The sequence below is a fragment of the Psittacula echo genome, assembly GCF_963264785.1.
Source record: "Psittacula echo genome assembly, chromosome: 6".
NCBI classification, from domain to species: domain Eukaryota; kingdom Metazoa; phylum Chordata; class Aves; order Psittaciformes; family Psittacidae; genus Psittacula; species Psittacula echo.
In genome coordinates, this window is record NC_137743.1 from 39,557,830 (window position 1) to 39,576,586 (window position 18,757).

The 18,757-nt window shown below is 42.8% G+C and overlaps 1 protein-coding gene across 1 annotated transcript in view; it reads left to right on the plus strand.

The window, feature by feature from the left end:
* Positions 1 to 7,417: 7,417 nt before the first annotated feature.
* KIF5C (kinesin family member 5C) overlaps positions 7,418 to 18,757 on the plus strand; it is a gene marked incomplete at both ends in the record, with an annotated part of 79,043 nt that continues 67,703 nt past the window's right edge. Inside the window, one exon of the mRNA XM_080621840.1 lies at positions 7,418 to 7,543. Coding sequence (XP_080477966.1) covers positions 7,418 to 7,543 — 126 coding nt within the window. The remainder of the gene's footprint in view (positions 7,544 to 18,757) is intronic.

Sequence of the window (18,757 nt, forward strand, 5' to 3'; positions counted from 1 at the left end):
TCTAACCAATATCATATTCTATTTACAGAGATGTCCCTTCCCTTTAATCCTCTACACTAGACTGCATGTACAGGTTTTCCCCTCCTGCCAACAAGCCAACAGTGACTGCAGCCCTTTTGTGGTTTTCCTGATTTTGAAACTCCTTCTCCAACTTTGAAAGTTCATTTTCCTGTACTACCTCTAGCTCCTTTGTAGAGAATAACAGAAATGTTTCCGATTTCCTTTTTACAGTAATTGTGGTTTTTGAAGCAGAATTCTCAGTGCAGCCTTCCAGGAGGTGAATGATTTATCCTGAAGTGGACCTAGTATCATGCTCATGGCTCAGCCTTCCTCTCCGCTTCCAGTAACCATCCAGGGTGAACTGCTCAGACCTTCAGCATAGTGTGTCCTCGTAGAAATTCCTGTCTTCAAACAGGAAAGCTCTGAAGGCAGCAGCAAACTAAACACTCAAAGACAGGATTGCCATCTCAACAGATTTTCAGATTTCAGAGAAATGGTTTCAAATCTCACTTCTCTATTTCTTTTAAGTTGTGCAATACTCAGTCTTAGGATAGAGAATAACCTTCATAAATAAAAGCATGTCTTAAGTAAACTGTTACTGGGGAAAGAAGAAAAAAAGACAGACATCTCTCTAAGGGGGGAGACGAAATGTTTACTGAGTAGCAGCAGATCCAGGCAATATAAAGTGGGTTAGCTGTCAAGATCCAAACGTTTACATTTGAACGAAGGCATGTGAAAGATAATTATTTTGTTTCTGATCTAACCAGCTAATCATCTGGGAAGCATTAGTTACAGGCAATTGCTGCCTGAGGCAGTGTCGTGGTTTAAACCTTGTCAAGTTAGCCATGCAGTGTCTCTCTCACTCCCCCCCTCCTTTCCCTCCCCCTACTCCTGGAGGGATGGGAAGGAGAATCAAAAAGGAATGTAACTCCCACGGGTTGAGATAAGAACAGTCCAGTAACTAAGGTGTAACACAAACCCACTGCTGCTACCATCAATAATAATAATGATAAAGGAAATAACAAGGAAGAGAATACAACACCTCACCACCCACCGACCGATAACTCACCCCCACCCAGCAGTGATCCAGCCCTTTCAGGTAACTCAGTTACATCCTGGGCATGACGTGCTGTGGTATGGAATACCTCTTTGGTTAGTTTGGGTCAGGTGTCCTGTCCCTGCTTCCTCCCGCTTCCCCTCCTCCCTGGCAGAGCATGAGGCTCACAAAGTCCTTGGTCAGGCTAAACATTCTGACCAGCAACTAAAAACATCAGTTTTAACAGCGCTGTTCCCAGGCTGAAAGTCAAAACCACAGCACTGCACCAGCTACTAAGAAGGAGAAAAACTGACTGCTGCTGCTGAACCCAGGGCAGGCAGTACAATCCTGAGCTTGTTTGATCTTCCAGCAATTCCATCCAGACAATTCAGCATGGGGATGGTGGGATGCTGGCCCATGAAGCCCTGCTCAGGAACCACTTGTACCTGGGAAGCTTCCTAAGGCAGGCGGCTACTGGGAAGGAGATTTCTTGGGGAAAGAACAACCAGTTTAAGGGTAAGGGCAGTGTTGAAGCAAGGAGGATGGCAGGGACTGGGGATAGGTAGGGAATGATACAGGGAGCAGATCCATAGCAAAAGTGGTTGGTGTACTTCTCAGCACATTTCACCCCAACTGCGTTACCTGGAGTTTTTCATTCTGGGAGCCTGCTGCTTGTTTTTAACAGAGGTAATGTTTTAGGTGTTCTGCTACATCACTCCAGCCTATGTAGAAATAAAGCAGCCCTCTAGGTATTTGCAGAGTGCCTAAATGCATTTAATGGCAGCATTTCTCTTGTAGGCCGGTGATAATGTGTGAGAATAGCATTATGTATGAAATGGGAGTATATTTGGGTAACTTTTTCTATAAAATTTTACTTAAATGGCCAGAAAGGCAATGTAAAGATGTACTTCTGAGAGAATGCAGTACAGATGTCATTTCTATTTGGTAAGGAAGTCCACTGGCTAAGAGTGAGTTTGAAGCAAGCTGCAGTTGTTACCCATACATTATCCCCTTTTTAAGCACCTAGCTTGCCAAGCAATTGTGTCTTGTCCTCCTGCCAGCGAATAGAGCCCTCTTAAAGGAGTGACTTCAGGGCACTTCCAGATTACTTTTGTTAACTGACGGGAGGTAGCTGCATCTTCATTGACTGTATAAGGGAAACTTGGGAGTACCCATGTCCTACTTGCAGGCACCCAACAGCAATGCCTGAAGCAAGGTGATGCGGAGTTCTTGCTTGTCCTGAAACTGGTTTGATTGTATGCTATCCTGCTGCAGTTACTGTCAGTACCCAAAATGACATTCCCTGAAGTGAGAATGTTTGCTTCTGAAGCACTTTTCTGTCCCATAGGAGGAAAATGGGAGTTTCAAGTTAACTTCCCTGTGCTCTCAGTGACTTGCTTGTTTCCAAGTCACGCAGTATATCTCAAAATGAAATCTCTGTATGCTTTGAACATTTTTTTAATGTGTAATCTCAAAAAATTAATGAAGAGCACCCATGCGAGTCACATTTGGTAGAAATTTAACTCTGTGGAATCACAGTCTGTATTGCCACCCAGTAACTACAGCTTAAAGGAGAAAAATAAATTGCTGTAGTTGGTATAGGATGAAAATCTGAAAACTAAAAGGAAACAACAGTGAAGCAACTGACCTGCTTCCTGAATGTGGGCTATGTTCACTCCTCAGTGGCTTTGTCCATTCCTTTCTCTGAATATTGGCATCATCTTCCCATTCTTGCTCTGTACATAGTAGTGTTGAAAGTGGTGGTCCCTGTACCAACTGTGAAAATGCTGTAGTGCAACCCAGCACCCCTCCCCAGGCTCGGGGTGGGTGTGTGTGCTTGCAGGCATGAAGAAACATGATGGCCCAAAATCTTCTCTGCAGAATATCTGGGAGATGCCTTGCACTCTCTGGGTGTGCCAGGATAGCCTTTCCCCTGTACCCCAATTACACTCTTTTTTTTTTTTTCTTTTTTTTTTTTTTTTTTTTATCATAACTTCCCTGAAGCTATGATTGTTTCTGTGATTAAGAAAGGGAAAATCTCTTTAGTCCAATCTGGCTTCAATCCATTACACACTGATTTAAGTCTAATACAAATGTAATTACACAGGGAGGATAATGTAGAAAGATCAATTAGAGATCAAGGGGCAAATTAAGGAGGGAGGCAATTAATTAAGACTATACTACAGCAGATAAAGATATGTAAGAAAATTTGGAAAGAACAGATGCATCAGCCTAATTTTTTTTTTTTGTTGTTTTTTTGGTTTTTTTTTTTGTTTGTTTTGTTTTGGTTTTTTTTTTTTTGTGTGTGTCTGACAGGAGTGCATAAGCACTCTAAAGTTCTGACAGGTCAAATGAAAACACTGACCACAGCACCATGCATATCCTATACTGGCAAGATCTTATTTATTCAGGAATGTCTGTAAAAATAAACTAGTACTGTGCCTGTCAGCTGCTGAACTCTCCCAAGGACAGAAGAGAAATTAGTGGGGCGATCAACTGACCAAGTTCATGCACAACTGGTAGTTACACTTTCAGAAACCCAGTAGTGGTCCGGATTGAGTTTGGATGGAAATGCAAAGCCCTTCTTCCAGAAGCTGTGGGGAGCCCCATATGCTCTGACGTCACCCCTGGGGACAGCTGGTGGCAGCTAGCTGTAGATTGATGTCAGCCTGGTGCTCGCTTTCCCACTGTTGGCTGGCAATGCTTCGCTGACTCTTCCTGAGTTAATGGTATTTCACGGAACGCTGCCCTGGGGAAAAACTGATGCTTAAAATAACATCATCCTCATCTTCCTGGTGATGATCAGACTAGAGTAGCCATCGTGGTTTTAAATCAACAGCAGTGTAAGTGACACCAGAAGATGGCATCATTTGCCTGTTATGCTGTTTAACTCTTTCTCCAGTGGATTTGACAGTAGACATGTTCTCCCTCACAATGCACTTTGGTGTGGAGGCTTTGTGTTTCGGGGTTATGTATTTTTTAGTGGGTTTGGGTTTTTAGTTCTGTTGTTTTGGATTTTTATGATTGCTCTATAACATCCTACAGTAAAAGACAACGTATTTTTTTCCCAAGTTAGAACACTTTTGTTTGGATTATTTATTGAGTAACCCAGACGAAAGGATTTTAACTTGGAAAACTGGTTTGAATATTGAAGAATCAACTAAAACATTTTGCTGTTTTATACAAAGTGGTAACAATAGATTTGTTTGTTTTTTAGCAAATCCATTTTTATAGGTGGGTTAACACAAGATACATGACTATGTATAATATGAATAATTTACATGAAGATAGAGATTTTTGTGTGTACTTAACATAATTTATATATGTACTTTAAAGTAAGCATATATTGAAGTGTTTTGCAAATCAGAAACAATGGCTGCTTATAAACTCCGCTAGTGTAGCCCAAATGTTGTCTGATGGAATATCTTCTGACTGGTGGTACTTGATTTCCAAACCTGACCTTTCTGTGGAAGCATGACAGGAATCCCTGTAGTGCCCCTACCACCAAAGAAATCATTCCCTGTCTGATCAAAGGAAATTAACTATCATGGATATTTAAAATTGCTTTTTATCATGTTGATTCCAACCCTTTTGGTACTCCTGAAAGAAATCCTTTACCACCCTTTTACCTGCAGACGTGTATCAGCACTGATGACACAAGTGTATCAGATTTCATCTCGAAGGCCATTGCTGAGACACCAGGATTAATGAAACCTATGTTAAAGCCACTCTCTCTGCTGAAAAGTTATGACTCTGACAGGTGCATTCTGTTTAATGCACAAAGCTGTTAAAGACAGCAGAAATCCAGCGCTTCTTGTTCTTTTTCTCCTGAAGCTCCTTCCCAAAGCCAAAACTCACTCCTTGAACCAAGCAGCAGCAATAAAGGAAGCAATGTTCTTTTGGCTCTGGGGACTGGAAATTGCTTTTTCACTTCTCAAATGCCCAGGCACCCAGTTCTTGATTTCTGTGGGGTCACCTTTCTGTTGGAATCCTCATTCCACCGTTGTTCATAACATGCTCTATGACATGCCCCCTTCTTGGTTTTCCTGCAGCCTGAACAGCTTGGCTATATTGGCAGCTCATCTACAGGGAAATGGAAACTCATAATTCTCTTATGACTGCCCCCCTTCACCCTAGTCTTTGAGGAAAGGATTTGTTATTCCTTTTGGAGACCTCTGACACCTGGGGCTGTTCAGTGAACTGTCCCAGCTGAGGCTGGCTCAGCTTAAGAATTTCTTCAGGAAAAATCAGAACTTGCTGTCAAACCATATCTGATGTGCCAGGGTCATGTAGGCCATGCACTTAGCTGGAGAATTTGCTGGAAAAATGGGAAAATGAGATGACATCAAGGTTTGCTTTGTTTTACTTTTGGGAAAACTCTCTTGCATTCTTGTGCACTGTAGCTCAGTAAACCCAAGAGAACTACAGCTATAGTGATGTTTCTTGTAAGTACATAACCTGAGAAAGGCATGGTTTTAGAAATGAAAGAAATTAATAATGCTTAAGATCGCAGCAGCAAAGTATGACTGCTTTTCTATATCTTGATAGTTCATGTTTTATAGGAAGCAGTATCTCAATACACTGTAAATCGTATCTTCCATCACGCATTCTGAACAGCCTGGAAGAAGCTCACAGGCTCAAGAAGGTTTTGATCCCTCCTGAATCTGGCTGAAAACTAATGTTCCTACTAGGCTACTTAACCCAGTAATCTGGTAATAAGTAGTAAAAATAGCAGCTTTGTGACAATATGGTATTGTCTACAGTACAGACAATGTAATACTGTTTGTGACACAACTGCTAAGAAGAGACATCTCTGCAGTGCATTCTTACTAATTGCCAATTATACCTACTCTAATAGGAGAATAGGGTTTGCCTATCTTGCTCCAAAAGGAGCTCTTGGTAATGGAGAAAAATCAGGATTAATTAATTGAAACGGTTGTCTTTTATGACTAAGCCCCTACTTGTCCTGACTACCGAATTGGATATTCAGGGTAAAAGCTTGAAACATAAGAGAAATAAAAGGGCTAGGTAATTGGTAATCCCCAGGAATAAATCACATTATATAATAATGTCTTATCATATGCTGCACATTGCTAACTCTCCCTGATGTAATTGCTTTTAAAAAGGGCATGAAGAGCCTTTGTAGCCCGCTTTTCTTGCATCCATTGCAGGTACTGAGGACAACTGTTCAATTGCTGTGGCTAGAAGAAAGGGAAATCTCTATAGAAACATTAAAGAACTGGCCACTGTAATCTTAATTGCATGACCGAGGCTCATTTAATGAAACTGGTACTCTGAAGGAAATGGGTTTCTGGAGTTGCTGAAGTCCAGGGAATGCCTGCAACTTTCCAGAAAACATCAACAGTTGCTGGGTTCATCTTTAAGTGGTGTAGATTCTTGCAGGGAGAAAGTGATGGAGGAGGAGAAGACATTAGACTATCTCAGCTTTAACGTAGTGAAATGCACTAGCCTTGGAACAGGAGCGTGAGTTGCAGGTATTTTTAGCAGGTAGGGAAGAAACATGGTCAGAGTGTGGAGGCGGAGGAGAGCATCCCAATGTGTGGGAACTGGCTGCAGCCACTGTTTCTTCCAGATGCTGATTCACTGCCTGCATTGTGACAAGATGCTTGTAAATATAATGAGGTCAAAGCGCCACCCAGCTATTGCTTCTGCTTTTCCTCACAGAAAATAAGGGTAATATAATGACATCCCGGGACTAGATAGTCTTTAACCTAGTTATAAATCGGGCCGGTGTCTCCACCCAGAGAGCAGCAGCAGCTGGAGGCCTAACCCAAAGCAGAGGACTTACTCTTAAAACTGGAGCAAATACAGACAACTGCAAAGGAGACACCTGTGCCCTGCTGTGCATTTTTGTTTGTGACACCCCCAGCGTCGAGCATGAGCGTAGTCCCTGCCTCAGATTAGAGAGCCATAACCTGCAGCTGATTACTGCAAGCTACCACGGACGAACGGCTAACCTGGCGGCAGCGGTCGGTGGTCTGTGCCTTCCTCGCTCGCTCGCTCCCTCCCTCCTTCCTTAGCGGCTGTGCGGTGGGACGCCGCTGAGGGGAGCAGTTAGGGACCGTTACCGCCGTTGGCGGCCGCCACCTGCCGCGCGGACTACGCCTCCCGTCAGGCCTCGCGGGCGCTGCGGTGCCGCGGCGGAGCAGCCGCGGGGGCGCTGAGCGGGGCGAGCGTTCCGCGCAGCCCGGCTCCGCGCAGCCGCGCCCGGGCAGGGGGGCGAGCCGGGGACCGCGGACGCTGCCGGCGCTGAGCGGCTCTTCGCCCCGCCCCGCCCCGCCCGGTCGGCGGCAGCAGGGCGTCTGCGGCACCTGCCCGGCGGAGCGCTCGCTCCCTGTGGCCGGCGCCCGCCCCGCTGAGATGGCGGATCCCGCTGAGTGCAGCATCAAGGTGATGTGCCGGTTCCGGCCCCTCAACGAGGCGGAGATCCTCCGGGGGGACAAATTCATCCCCAAATTCAAGGGCGACGAGACGGTGGTTATCGGGGTGAGTCTGCCGCATCCTTCCCCCGCCTGCGCGGTGCCGTGACGGGACGAGCATCCACCCTCCTCCCCGTAGCGCCGGAGCGAGCATCCTTCCCTGAAGGTCCCGCCGCCCGCAGGAGCCCCACTCACCCACCACCCTCCTCCCGCCGCCGGCGCGCCCCGCGCCCATTGTTCCCGCGGCGGCGGAGCGAGGAAGGGGCGGGGGTGCTCCCCGGGGTTCTGCCCCCCCCGTTTCCTCCCCGACACCGCGGTCAGGGGGTCTGGGCTCCCGCGGGGTGGCCGATCAGGCTCCGGGAGGGGTGGGGGTGCGCGGGGGCCGCCGCTGCCGGCGCTGATGTCATGCCGGTGACTGGGCATGCTCGCCGCGCTCCGCGGGGGCGGCCGCCTGCGCCTCCGCCGCGCCCCTGCGGCAGCCGCCGGGGGAAAGTTTCCTGGGGCTGCGGCGGGATCCCCTGCGCCAGGGCCGAGCAGCAACCCCCGACCAGCGGACAAAGCCGCCCCTGGAGCGCCAGGCAGCTCCGTAGAGCCGGGATGCGCTGTGCCGGCCCCGGGCGGGCGGGATGCGCCGGTGCTGGCTGGTCTCTGCAGAGCAGCGGGGTTACGGTGTGAGAATCTTTAGGCGCGGTGATCCGCGCGAGTTGAAGTTTTTCCTTTTCGTTTACAAGCAAACATTAAACAGTTCGGTGCCCTCTTGCAGCAGCCGTCCCAAGCCCTCCGTTCCCCAGCGCTTTACACGGGTAGGCTGTTCGCATCAGCAAAGGCTTTAAAATGAACAAAGCGTGCGAGTGCCGGGGCCCTGCGCGGCTCGGGATGCAGCTTCTCTGCCGAGCGGTTAACATGGCGCAGGGAAAGCGCCTTCACTTGTCCTTCCTGAAGCTGAAGCTTTCCAAAGCGGGTGTCTCTTTATGGGTTCGGGACTTAGCCGGTGCTGGATTTGGTGGGTCTGCATAGGCAGTATCATCTTCTCGAACTTAAGCTATATTTTTTTGTCTAACCAGCCCCTCTCTTCAGTCCTTTATTTTATATAATGGTCTACTGGGGTTAAACCAATACTATGATCCATACTGTAGTATGATAAAGAGATCCTACAATTAATTGACATTCCAAAGAATGAGCAAATTGCTTGTATGATTTGTTAAGGTTTGTTTTAAAACATTGACTTGATTAGAAACTTCTTTCTTGGAAGTTGTAAAACAGTTGCAGAAAAGCAAGGAAAAAATTGGTCAATTCTGGACATGAATGGCTAACTTGTTTTTCTTAATTTGTTTGTATTAAATGTTTTCCCTCTGGCCATATTAATTTTCTTTATTGGAAATTTAAAGTCCTAGCACCTACCACAGTCTGCTAACAACAGAATAATCAAATTAGTTATCAATCTCAGTCAGCAGTGCAGGGCTGTCTTTGGTCAACAAATATTTGGAACTAAAGCCTAACGGTAGCACAGTCATATGGATGTTCAAGAAACAAATGTCGGCAGTTCCCCTTCCTCCCTTAAATAAATAAACACGCAGACACATTAAAAGTAGGTTAAAATAAATTTACTGTATATCCCTTAACAATGTAATTTTTTAAGAAGTAGAATTTAGAACCCTTTCCCACCTAAGTGAGCGTGCAAGTATGTAATGTGTCTTTTATCTGTTGTCTGGCAAAACAGTAGCTATAATGCTTTGAAAAAAGTGGTTTTTGTCTTGCAGTCAGGAGAGAATTCCTGTAGTAAAGGTGAAAAGGAAAGGTAACAGCAACTGTCAATTTCTACCATGGAAGTTTAAAAACATAGAAACAAGAAGAAAAGCATTTAGTTATTTATATAAAAATATAGAAATATTTCTATGTGTATTCAGTTCGGTAGCTAGCATAAGTTCTGGGGATTATTTGTCATCTTGAAAATCTAGTCAAAAGCTTGGAGTATGCCTTTCCTTTCCCTTCACAGGGCAAAATACAGATTTTTTTTAGGTACGCATTTTAGTAGTCTTAACGAGCACAATAAATCCTCAGCTACAGCTGCTTTCTTTCAAAGAGAAGCCATGCGGCTGGGGTTCCATGGGGATATTTGTAGTTTTGTAAGTGTAAATGAGCATGAAAAACTTCCTATATTCTTCAAGCTTTGATGTAACTTGACCTACAGTGGATGCCACTGCAGTATGTCAGTAGAAAGTGGTACTGGTTGTTATTATTTACTAGTTTAGGGTGGCTGCTCAGCTTCAAAAAATAACAAATAATCCAGCATCCAATAAATAATGCTTGGCCCGGGCAAGGAATTCCAATTCTGGTGGAAGAATGTAGAGTAGACTTCCTTCTAGAAAGCAGTAATTTAGTCTTCAAAAGCTCTTGAAAACATTATCTGAAGCAAAAAGCAAAAAGCATTTGAAAAACACTGCAATGCAGCTTTTATTTTTGTTCTATAATATATTGGAATGAAAAGGGTTTTGTTAAAATGTAAGAAACCCAAACAAAATCATCAGCCCCCCTCCCAGAGGAGTTTTGTCATCCCATAAGAAAAAATAAGATAAATCATTTAAAGAAAATGTCTGGTTTTCTCTGACTAGTAAATCTGAATAAATTTATTTTTCGTTCCCAGCTAAAGTGCTTTCTTTCTGAACTTCCTACCATCATACCTGTTATACTTTCCTAGGGCCTTGAGCAGATTTTTCCACAAAAATTAAATAACATGACATGATGATATTTCTTGAAAACAAACAGCAGTGAAGGAAGTTTGACAACTTAGGCTTGAGTTTCCCAGGAATCTTTCACGCCCTGTATAAAGCTGTATTTCTATGATGCCTGTGTTGTGTGATTTGGAGCTTTTCCTCATGGAAGTCCTAGGGTGATGTCCGAGCTCTGTTCAAACCAGTTAAACCCCGTGAAGTTGACATTTGACCCAGTGTCTTATGTTCTGGCTTCTTCCATCCATCTTCATGAGCTTTGCAAATGCACCACAGTGAAATATGGAAGATTAAAATGTCTTACCTTAAGTTTTCCTTTATTTAAAACAGAGAAAACCCACTGTATTTTGAATCTACTTTAAAATTTAGAATATAAAAACTTTTAGATGGATCTCATCTGCAGGAAGAGGCAGCAGTGGTAAATCCACTGCTTTCTTTTGCAGTTAGCTGCCCGACAGTCTCAACAGACTGCAGCTTCATTTTATGTTTCTGCTCCTCTGCAACCTCAAGGTGACTCCCTGATTGATTGTGTTCTCTGACATACCTAAATATGTATTTTTCTAGCTGGCTTATTTTCATTTCTTACGTTCTTACGTAATTGTTGTAAAAAATTGTAAAAAAGTTGCTGTAGTGAGCAACTGAGGCAGTCTTCTGGCATGTGGCTTCATCGTCTTTCTTCCTGTTCCTCCGAGTGCTTCTATTCCTGAGCATCTGCATAGGAAGGATGTGGAGAGGCTCAGCACCTGGTGGGATGCTCCCCATGAGCATACTTTTCTGATTTATGTTTGTAGGAGAGGGCTTCCAGCCCTTTCCCCCATCCCTGTTGTAAAATATTTAGGAATTTAGTTGTGAAGGAGACAGTATTTTCACTTCCTCTTTCTGTGTTATATCTAGAGTGACCACTTCTCTTTTAGTGCTGATTTGAAACTGATTTGTAAGTTAAGTATCTCCTGTTTAGAAATGAGAACTTCAAAAGCAAATCTTTATAGCCAGCTCATAAACCTCATGTTAATATTGCCAGAAAGGGGATAAAAGACTCTTCACTCTGGTTGTCAGCTGCTTTTTGAGCTGCAGCATGAGGGGGTGTGTAAAGCCCAGCTTAGCAGGAGCTGCTGAGTGCTGCAGTTCTCTGCTGTGTGCTCTCTGTCAGGCAGGCAGTGCAGAGCATTCCTCAGCCCCGTGCTCCTTGTGCTGGGGGTCTTCAGAGAACCCCTCTGCCAGCTCTCCTGGCAAACTACGCCCAAGAAAACCGGAAGAGAGCTACAGAATAAGCGGGAGGGTCCCTGCAGGGTTCTGCTTGTCTCTCATGAGGGAAAATTTTGTTCTTTCATCCGTGAAACATTCCACATACCGAACTATTGTGTCTAAAACCAAACAAAATCATCACCTGATACTCTGCTACTCAGCAGTGGTCACTGCTGTTTTGCAGTGTCATATTCCATGAAATAAAGGAAAACAAAAATTGATGGATGGTTCCTTTGCAGTGGGTGGGGTGGAATCTGATCAGGGTTGTGTTGGTTTCTTGTTTGGTGTTTTGTTGGTTTTTTGTTTGTTTGTTTGTTTGTTTGTTTTCCATACTTTCTGCTATCAGTACTGTTTGGAATGTCATATGGAGAGATTCTCACTTATTTCTATCCCTAGAATATTTGGATACCTGTAACCTTTTATTTCACATATACCAGTGAAGTCAGCAGTTTGTACTAATGAAAATAAGGTATGTTCTTAAGACCCTTCTGCACAGAGATCTCTGTATGCTGTTAAGCAGTTGTCATTCTGTGGTTAAGACAGACCTAAACCCCTCTCCCAGGATAGTAGATAAATGACTAGTTTAAAAAAACCCAACAACCTACCCTGTGCTGCATGGCTTTTTTCATGGGGTTGGTACATTGTGCATCTAACAAAAGCCCAGCACCCATTGCTACCTCAAAATGCACAACAGTTCTGCTTATGAAGAATTTGTTCATGACCTGTCTATGAGCACCTTTTATAAAAAGCTCATACCTGTTTGATGTAGAATGTGAAGTGAGATGTGACTTCTGTCTTGGTGTAAAACATGTCTGTGGATATGTAGCATGACGTTTTCCTAGCAGAACACTGAACATGGGACGCTAATGCTTGCTTTGTCTCCTAGCATCTTTGGTGTGTTTTCCAGCTCTGCTCAACATTCTTTTCCAGTGAAGACTGAACAAGTTTTGTATGAAAGATTTTATGAAGGACTGTTCTCTGAGATACAGGTAGCTGGCATAGCTAAGCATGACATTTCTATGGAATGGATGGTATCTGAAGACAACAAGAGCTGGCAAATATCTTTGTGGGAGCTGTTTCTATCAAAAGTGTCACTAATCCTCCTATATCCTAAGATTTCCCCATACCCTGGCATAAGCCATGAATGTGTCTAACCTGCTGCGTTTTCCTGTTTCGTGGATGAGATGAACCACTCTGCTGTGCTGATTCCCTTGCGGCTGTGGGCTATGTTGCTTTCAGGTCAGACTATTACCAAAGAAGCAGCAGCAGACTGGCAGATCTGGCACTTGTCTTCTTTTTAGGTGATTTCTATTAGTAGCTTAAGCCAGGAGGTGTCTTGGGAAGAAGTGGGAGCCTGTAGATCATAACACGTTGCTGTTCATTTGGGGAAAAAATGTAAAGGATGATTCCACTCGGTGTAGATGGCTTTTCTGTGCCTTGCAGAATAAACTATTTTATTTAGTGAAGAACTGGTGTGGTAGCCATTCAGGGAGCTGCTCATATGCTTGATATTTAAGGAGAGTAGGTGTTTTCCTACGGCATACTGCTTTGCTTCATGCTTATTTTCAGGAGCTTGTGTAGAAGGTTAAAATCATGGGACCGGCACAGTAATTTTTTGGTTCTGTTTTTACAGTGTGTTTGCTAAAGAACGAAACTGCTTTGGTTTTAATTATCAAGAAGTACAATGTATGTATTTCCTGACACTGATACTCTCATACAGCACTGAAGCAAATGTAAAGTATGGTGTTACTCTCCCATAATGTAAGTCAGTGGAAAAGATCTGTCTTGATAAGGGCTTGCAAAATAGTCTCTGAGCTTCTCCAAACCTCAAAGATTCTCCTTCTTCACCACCAGCCTTTGCATCTGTCTAGTCCCATAACCCAGCCTGGGTTGATTTGGGATGGGGAGGTAGCTTTCCTAAGGAAACACTTGGGTTTGCATGGGGATTTGACTCATGCAAAGTTTTGAAACATGGAGTATCCACACACGCATGGTGTGCTGTTGTTCAGAGAGTAGTGAGTGGCCTGCCTGAGCAATGCCCTCGTGTCTGCCCGAGGCCTGCAGTGAGTGGTGCTTCAGGGGTTCCCTGAGGCTGCAGCACAGGTATCAGGATGAGCAGCAGCTGATTTGGGTCCCAAGACTGTTGGCACCAAACCAGTTTTCTAAGATGCTTCTGAGACAGAGATCCTTCCCTTTCAGTTAAGGTTCAAAGCAAAATCCTTGGCTTATTAAATGCTGCTTGGCACATTCTTGCTAGATTTAAGCAGAGATAGTGACATCTCTGGGGACAGTGTAGTTTGGGGGGGTCTTCTGTTTGTTTCTTTTCAGAATCCTCTGCTGTTTCCCTTCTGGAAAGTAAATTCTTTCAAGCTTGCCTGTAAGTGCTAAATTGGAAGAAAATTATTCAACACGGATCAATGCATGCTTCTTGGATGAAGTTGTGCTTGCACATGCTCTTCTGTTTTCTGAAAATATGTTGAGAAGTAAGGTCTGAAAATTGCTCCTGTTTATTGTTGGTGGTGTTAGAAAGATGATCTGCTCAAAATGCAAAATGTATTATGTTTTTCACCACTGCAATTTGCCTTTTGTGTTTTCTCAGTGTTGAAGGCTTTTTTATCTTTCTAATCCCATTTGGATGTATTTCTCTAAAAATATCTTCATCTTGCACACCTATTCCTTCAAAAACATGCATTCCTACTTAAAGCTTCAAAACTTGAGATGTAGATGCTATATTTCAAGATGGTAGACTGTTAAACCACTGGAAAATGTAGTCTTATGCCACCGTCAATGCTGCTTTTTTTCCTCTCATAGCTTCTGCAGGGTGTCTTTGGTATAGACAAGAAGGTTTAGACTGTTTGGCATCTGCACTAGCTTACCTTGCTCCAGCTTGTTGCAGCCTTTGTTTCCTTCCCCTGAGATGCAGTAGTTAGTCACTGGTGTTTGGATTTGTTTTTGCAAATGGCTGTTCAGTCTGGTACAGTCACATTTATCAGTATTTAAGGATGTCTGGGAGTACTTTTTTTTTATTCTGCATCATTGGAGATGATTTCTTCTGAAGCTTCCTGCCCTAAATGAAAGCTTAACATGCAGTGAGGAAGCTGTTAGGGAGTGATGTGTACTTAAATCTCCACATATTTTTTCACTGTTTCAAACTGTTCCAGAAGAATAAAAGCTGTTGCAAAAGGTAAAATAAAGGATGAGATGCCACTTATAAGTCTTTAATATTAATATGCTTTTCTCTGTAGTAGTTTTTTGAGGAGTGGGGTGGGGAGGGGATGCTTCTGTAAAAACGGATACTTACGAGGAGAGGTTACTTGTGTTTTCTTGGCATATTTAGCTCGACTGCTGATGCTCTTGTACTATGTTTCATGTCCTTCCTGTTATCATTAAAATTACTTGCCTTAGGATTTGTTTTCTTCCAAATTTAATTGTTCTGAAATGTCTTATCTGTCTCAGGCACTAGCATACATTTCTAACTATAAGCAGCATATCAAAGCAAGTTGCAAACCTGCAGATCTCACAACTGTGAGTTCTTAAAGGTGGGCTTTTACTTCCACTGAGGACAACATTAAATATCTTGTGTCATCAGTATTTGTCAGCTCTCTTGTTTGAAGATTTCAGTGTGCATAACCTGAGCTGTGTTGTAATACCAAATGTGTAGGGAAAAGAGGAGTTGTGGACATGTGTTGGAAAGGGAGGAGTGGCATAGAAGAAGCAAAAGAGGTGATCTGTTCTCTGCTTGTTGATTATAAACACACATAATCCAGTTTCCACCTATTAGCTTCTATGGCTTGGGACAGTCTGGTTGCTGACACATTCCTTGTTAAATTCTGATTGGTTTACTTGAATACAGAATTATATTTGGAATTTTGCACGAATGTTTTAATGAAAAGATCTTTTCTACACAAAGGGATTTATTTGTGGTTTGTTGTGTTGGTGGATTTTTTTTTTTCCTTTTTTCTTAACATAGACAACATCCAAAACACAGGATGTTTTGTGTCTGTTTTTATTGGGCTCCTTTGAGCTTGACATATTTTGGCTTACTGTAGCCCAACAAGACCAAAGACAATTACCTGCCAACTACCTTCAAACTCTTTATCCTTTCACTCTTTTGTTTGCTTTTGTGTTGCTGAGTTCTAAAACTCAGAGATTGTGCCAAGGTAAGACTCATTCTGAGAAGTTACTTATCAAGATACTCAGATGACTTTAAAAACCTGTATCGGTGTGGGAATGAGTCTTGGTTCAGAGTCTGCTCTCAATTCTCTGTACTGTTGAGAACCAGGATGCTGCAGGGTGTGGCAGCAGAGCTCTGCTTCGGCAGCTGGCAGAAAAATGAAGGGACACTGAATTCAAGTCATTTGAGACAATAGGCTGGATGTGCAGTGAAGGGTGATCTGTGCTTCAGCTGACACTGCAGGTGTAGAACCAGGAAAGTGATTTAGAGTTGCTCAGTAGTTGCTTGACACTTTTGACTTGATTGCAGTGTTGCCAATGTTTGTTTTTCCTGCTCCATTGGAAATGTACATGTTGGATAATGGTACTTGTCTGTGTGATGGCTTTGTGAACTAGACAAATAGCTTCGTTCAGTTTCATTGGATTTTGGTGTGTGAAAATATTGCATACTTAAAAACTAACAAAACTAACACAACCACAAAAAAACCCCAAAACCTTTACCTCAAAATATCCAAAATGGGATCCCTCAGAATCTTAAAGATGTGGAGTCACAGGCATGGTATTTCTGATGGTTTCCTGGTTTTATTCTTCTACTGGAAAAAGCCGAGCTATGTGTATATATATATATGTGGCCTGTTTGGTTCTTGAGTTTTTATGGGATGTCCTGGAAATGCATGTGATTGTTATCAGATTTCCATAATAATATCAATAATCGGTCCCATGACAGCTTCAGAAAATGTGTGTTTTCAAATTACATGATAGTCTAATTGAAATCAAGAATGTTGGATTTTTTTCCTCATGAGAAATGAGTATTCGAAGATAAGAACTTAAATATTTAATAGTAGTCCTCTAAGATATCTTTGCTAAAAGAGATGCATTTTTTCATTGCTTCATTCTTTGCTAAAAGAAATCTTACCATGCTATCTAGTTATAATGATGGATAGGACATGCTCTTGATTGGTGTAGGAGACTCTTATGTCAAGGAGCGCTAGGATTCTTGAAAAACTGTTCGTTTTGAAGCTGTTGTTAAACACTTACATTGCATGAGAGGGATGAGACACTGAAACCCACATTTTCTTATGTGTCAAACGTACCAAATGCCTGTTGTAACTTTCACTGTACCCCTGTACCAAATTCACTTAGGTATTGTTGCTGTGACACTGTCTTTTCTATTTAATTGTCCTTGTGGCAGCCTGTGAGGTAAAGACCACCTGTTATTTTGAGGGTGGGAATGTTGACTTTCAAAGTCACGTTGGGAACCTAGAGGGAAGTTGAGTCTCTGATACACAAGTGTCATTCTGACTGCTAAATTATTCTCCCATTTAGCAGAGGATTTGCAGGAGACTGTTATCTGAATCGGGGTAACTGGGTTAGTGAATATTTTTAGCAAAGCTGTTAAGAGAAGTCAGATTTTCCTGCAGTTTTAATCTCTTTTCCTGACTGTATAGTTCTCCTGAACTGTTTGAATCTCTGTATTTAGGCCAACAGTGAGATGTGCATAATACAGGAACTTTTCACAGAGCTTTGAGATTTTTATATTGTTCACTTAGTAGTAACCTGTTCCAAAAATCTATTAAGGACAGTAATGTGGCCTTTTTTTTTTTTTTTTAATCCATTGCTCTGTAATACAAATAGCTGAGCAGCTGTACTTGCAGGCACTAGAGCCTTTTATATTGCATTTTGTTTGGTTTTCCCCTTTTAGAACATATCTGTATGCTTTTTTATTTTCTTACCATTTTCTGGGTCAACCATAAATACTCAGTGGTAGATGCTGCTATCATTTGATAAACACATTGTCTTGATTATTTTTCACTTTATGGTATCTTTTACAATTTAACTTCAGAGCAGAGTAGTTTAAAAATGCAGACAAATCTTAAAGCAAGGTTAATCTTGCTATACAGAAGCACATGTTTCTTTATACTTTAGAAAAACATTTGCTTGTATTGGTACTAGAGGAATTTGTCTGTCTATTGCTTGCTTTATGTGCAGACCAGATTTTCTGAGTATTATAAAATAACCTTAGCCATAAACTTCAAACAAAACTGTTGCCAGTGTAAACAATTTATTTTAATTGTACCATATGTGATCATTAAGCTGTGAAGTGCTGTGCAAGAGTTGCCTTCCCTCTTCCTATGTGGGAGGAAGGTAGGACTCTGCTGCTACGAGCTTAAGGAAAATGGAAGCACCTAAGGTGGTTTCATACCTGGTGTGTTGTGAGCCAGTGGCAGAGCTGGGAAAAAGAATGAGAAACCCTGTATTTCAGTGTCTGACTTGAGAAACACCTGGCTCACCTGCAGAACTGCTCCCCTTGGGGAAAAAAATATGCTGACATGAGTCAGTGCTATCTCCATCATCTAATCACGGTCTTTGAAGGGCTGCTTATCTGAGATGGCTACAAATGTCTGTAAGGGCAGGGAGTGCAGAACTGGCTGCCTCTGTTGGAGCAGTGAGAACCACTGCCTTCAGCAGCCCTCCAGGCTGTTTGTCGTTTGGAGCTGCTGCAGAGGGAAGCCAGCGCAGGTGCTGCCTGCAGTGCTTTTACAAGGCTGGCTATGTGCAGAGCTAGCAGAGATGCTTATAGATGCAGTTGTTTTCTAGAAGACCCCTGAACTATTGACCTGTTTTTTAAATATTTTTTTTAAATTCACTTCGTCAGAAATGGTCAATAGTATATCACTGCTATGTTCGAAGATACATATATACGATACTTCAGCAGAGGCAGTGTTATATGAATGTCTAACTGAGCTGAGTACATTGCTCTTCTGGCTTGATGTAACTCTCAACCTGTTGAGAGAGATTAACCTTAACAGAGCTTACATTTGGCTTGTTTTGAGTTCAGACTTTGTGCTGGAATTGAACAAACCTGGATTTTACTTGCAAGTGACCTTAGGCTCATCAGCCTCTTGGTCCTCTGTTTATACAGTGGAAGTACTCTGGTTTTGTCTCACCTATTACTGGGTTTGGTGGTTTAAATTTCAGGGGGTTTTAATTTATGGTACTATGGTAGCTGCCAGTACATACTTCCGTTTCATCTTGAGAAAGTCATTTGGGACTCTCTAAAATGCAACAAGCCTGAAAGCTGAAGCAGCTACAGTCTTGCTGGTAGATGTAGGAATTCAGAGCAGTTATTCTGT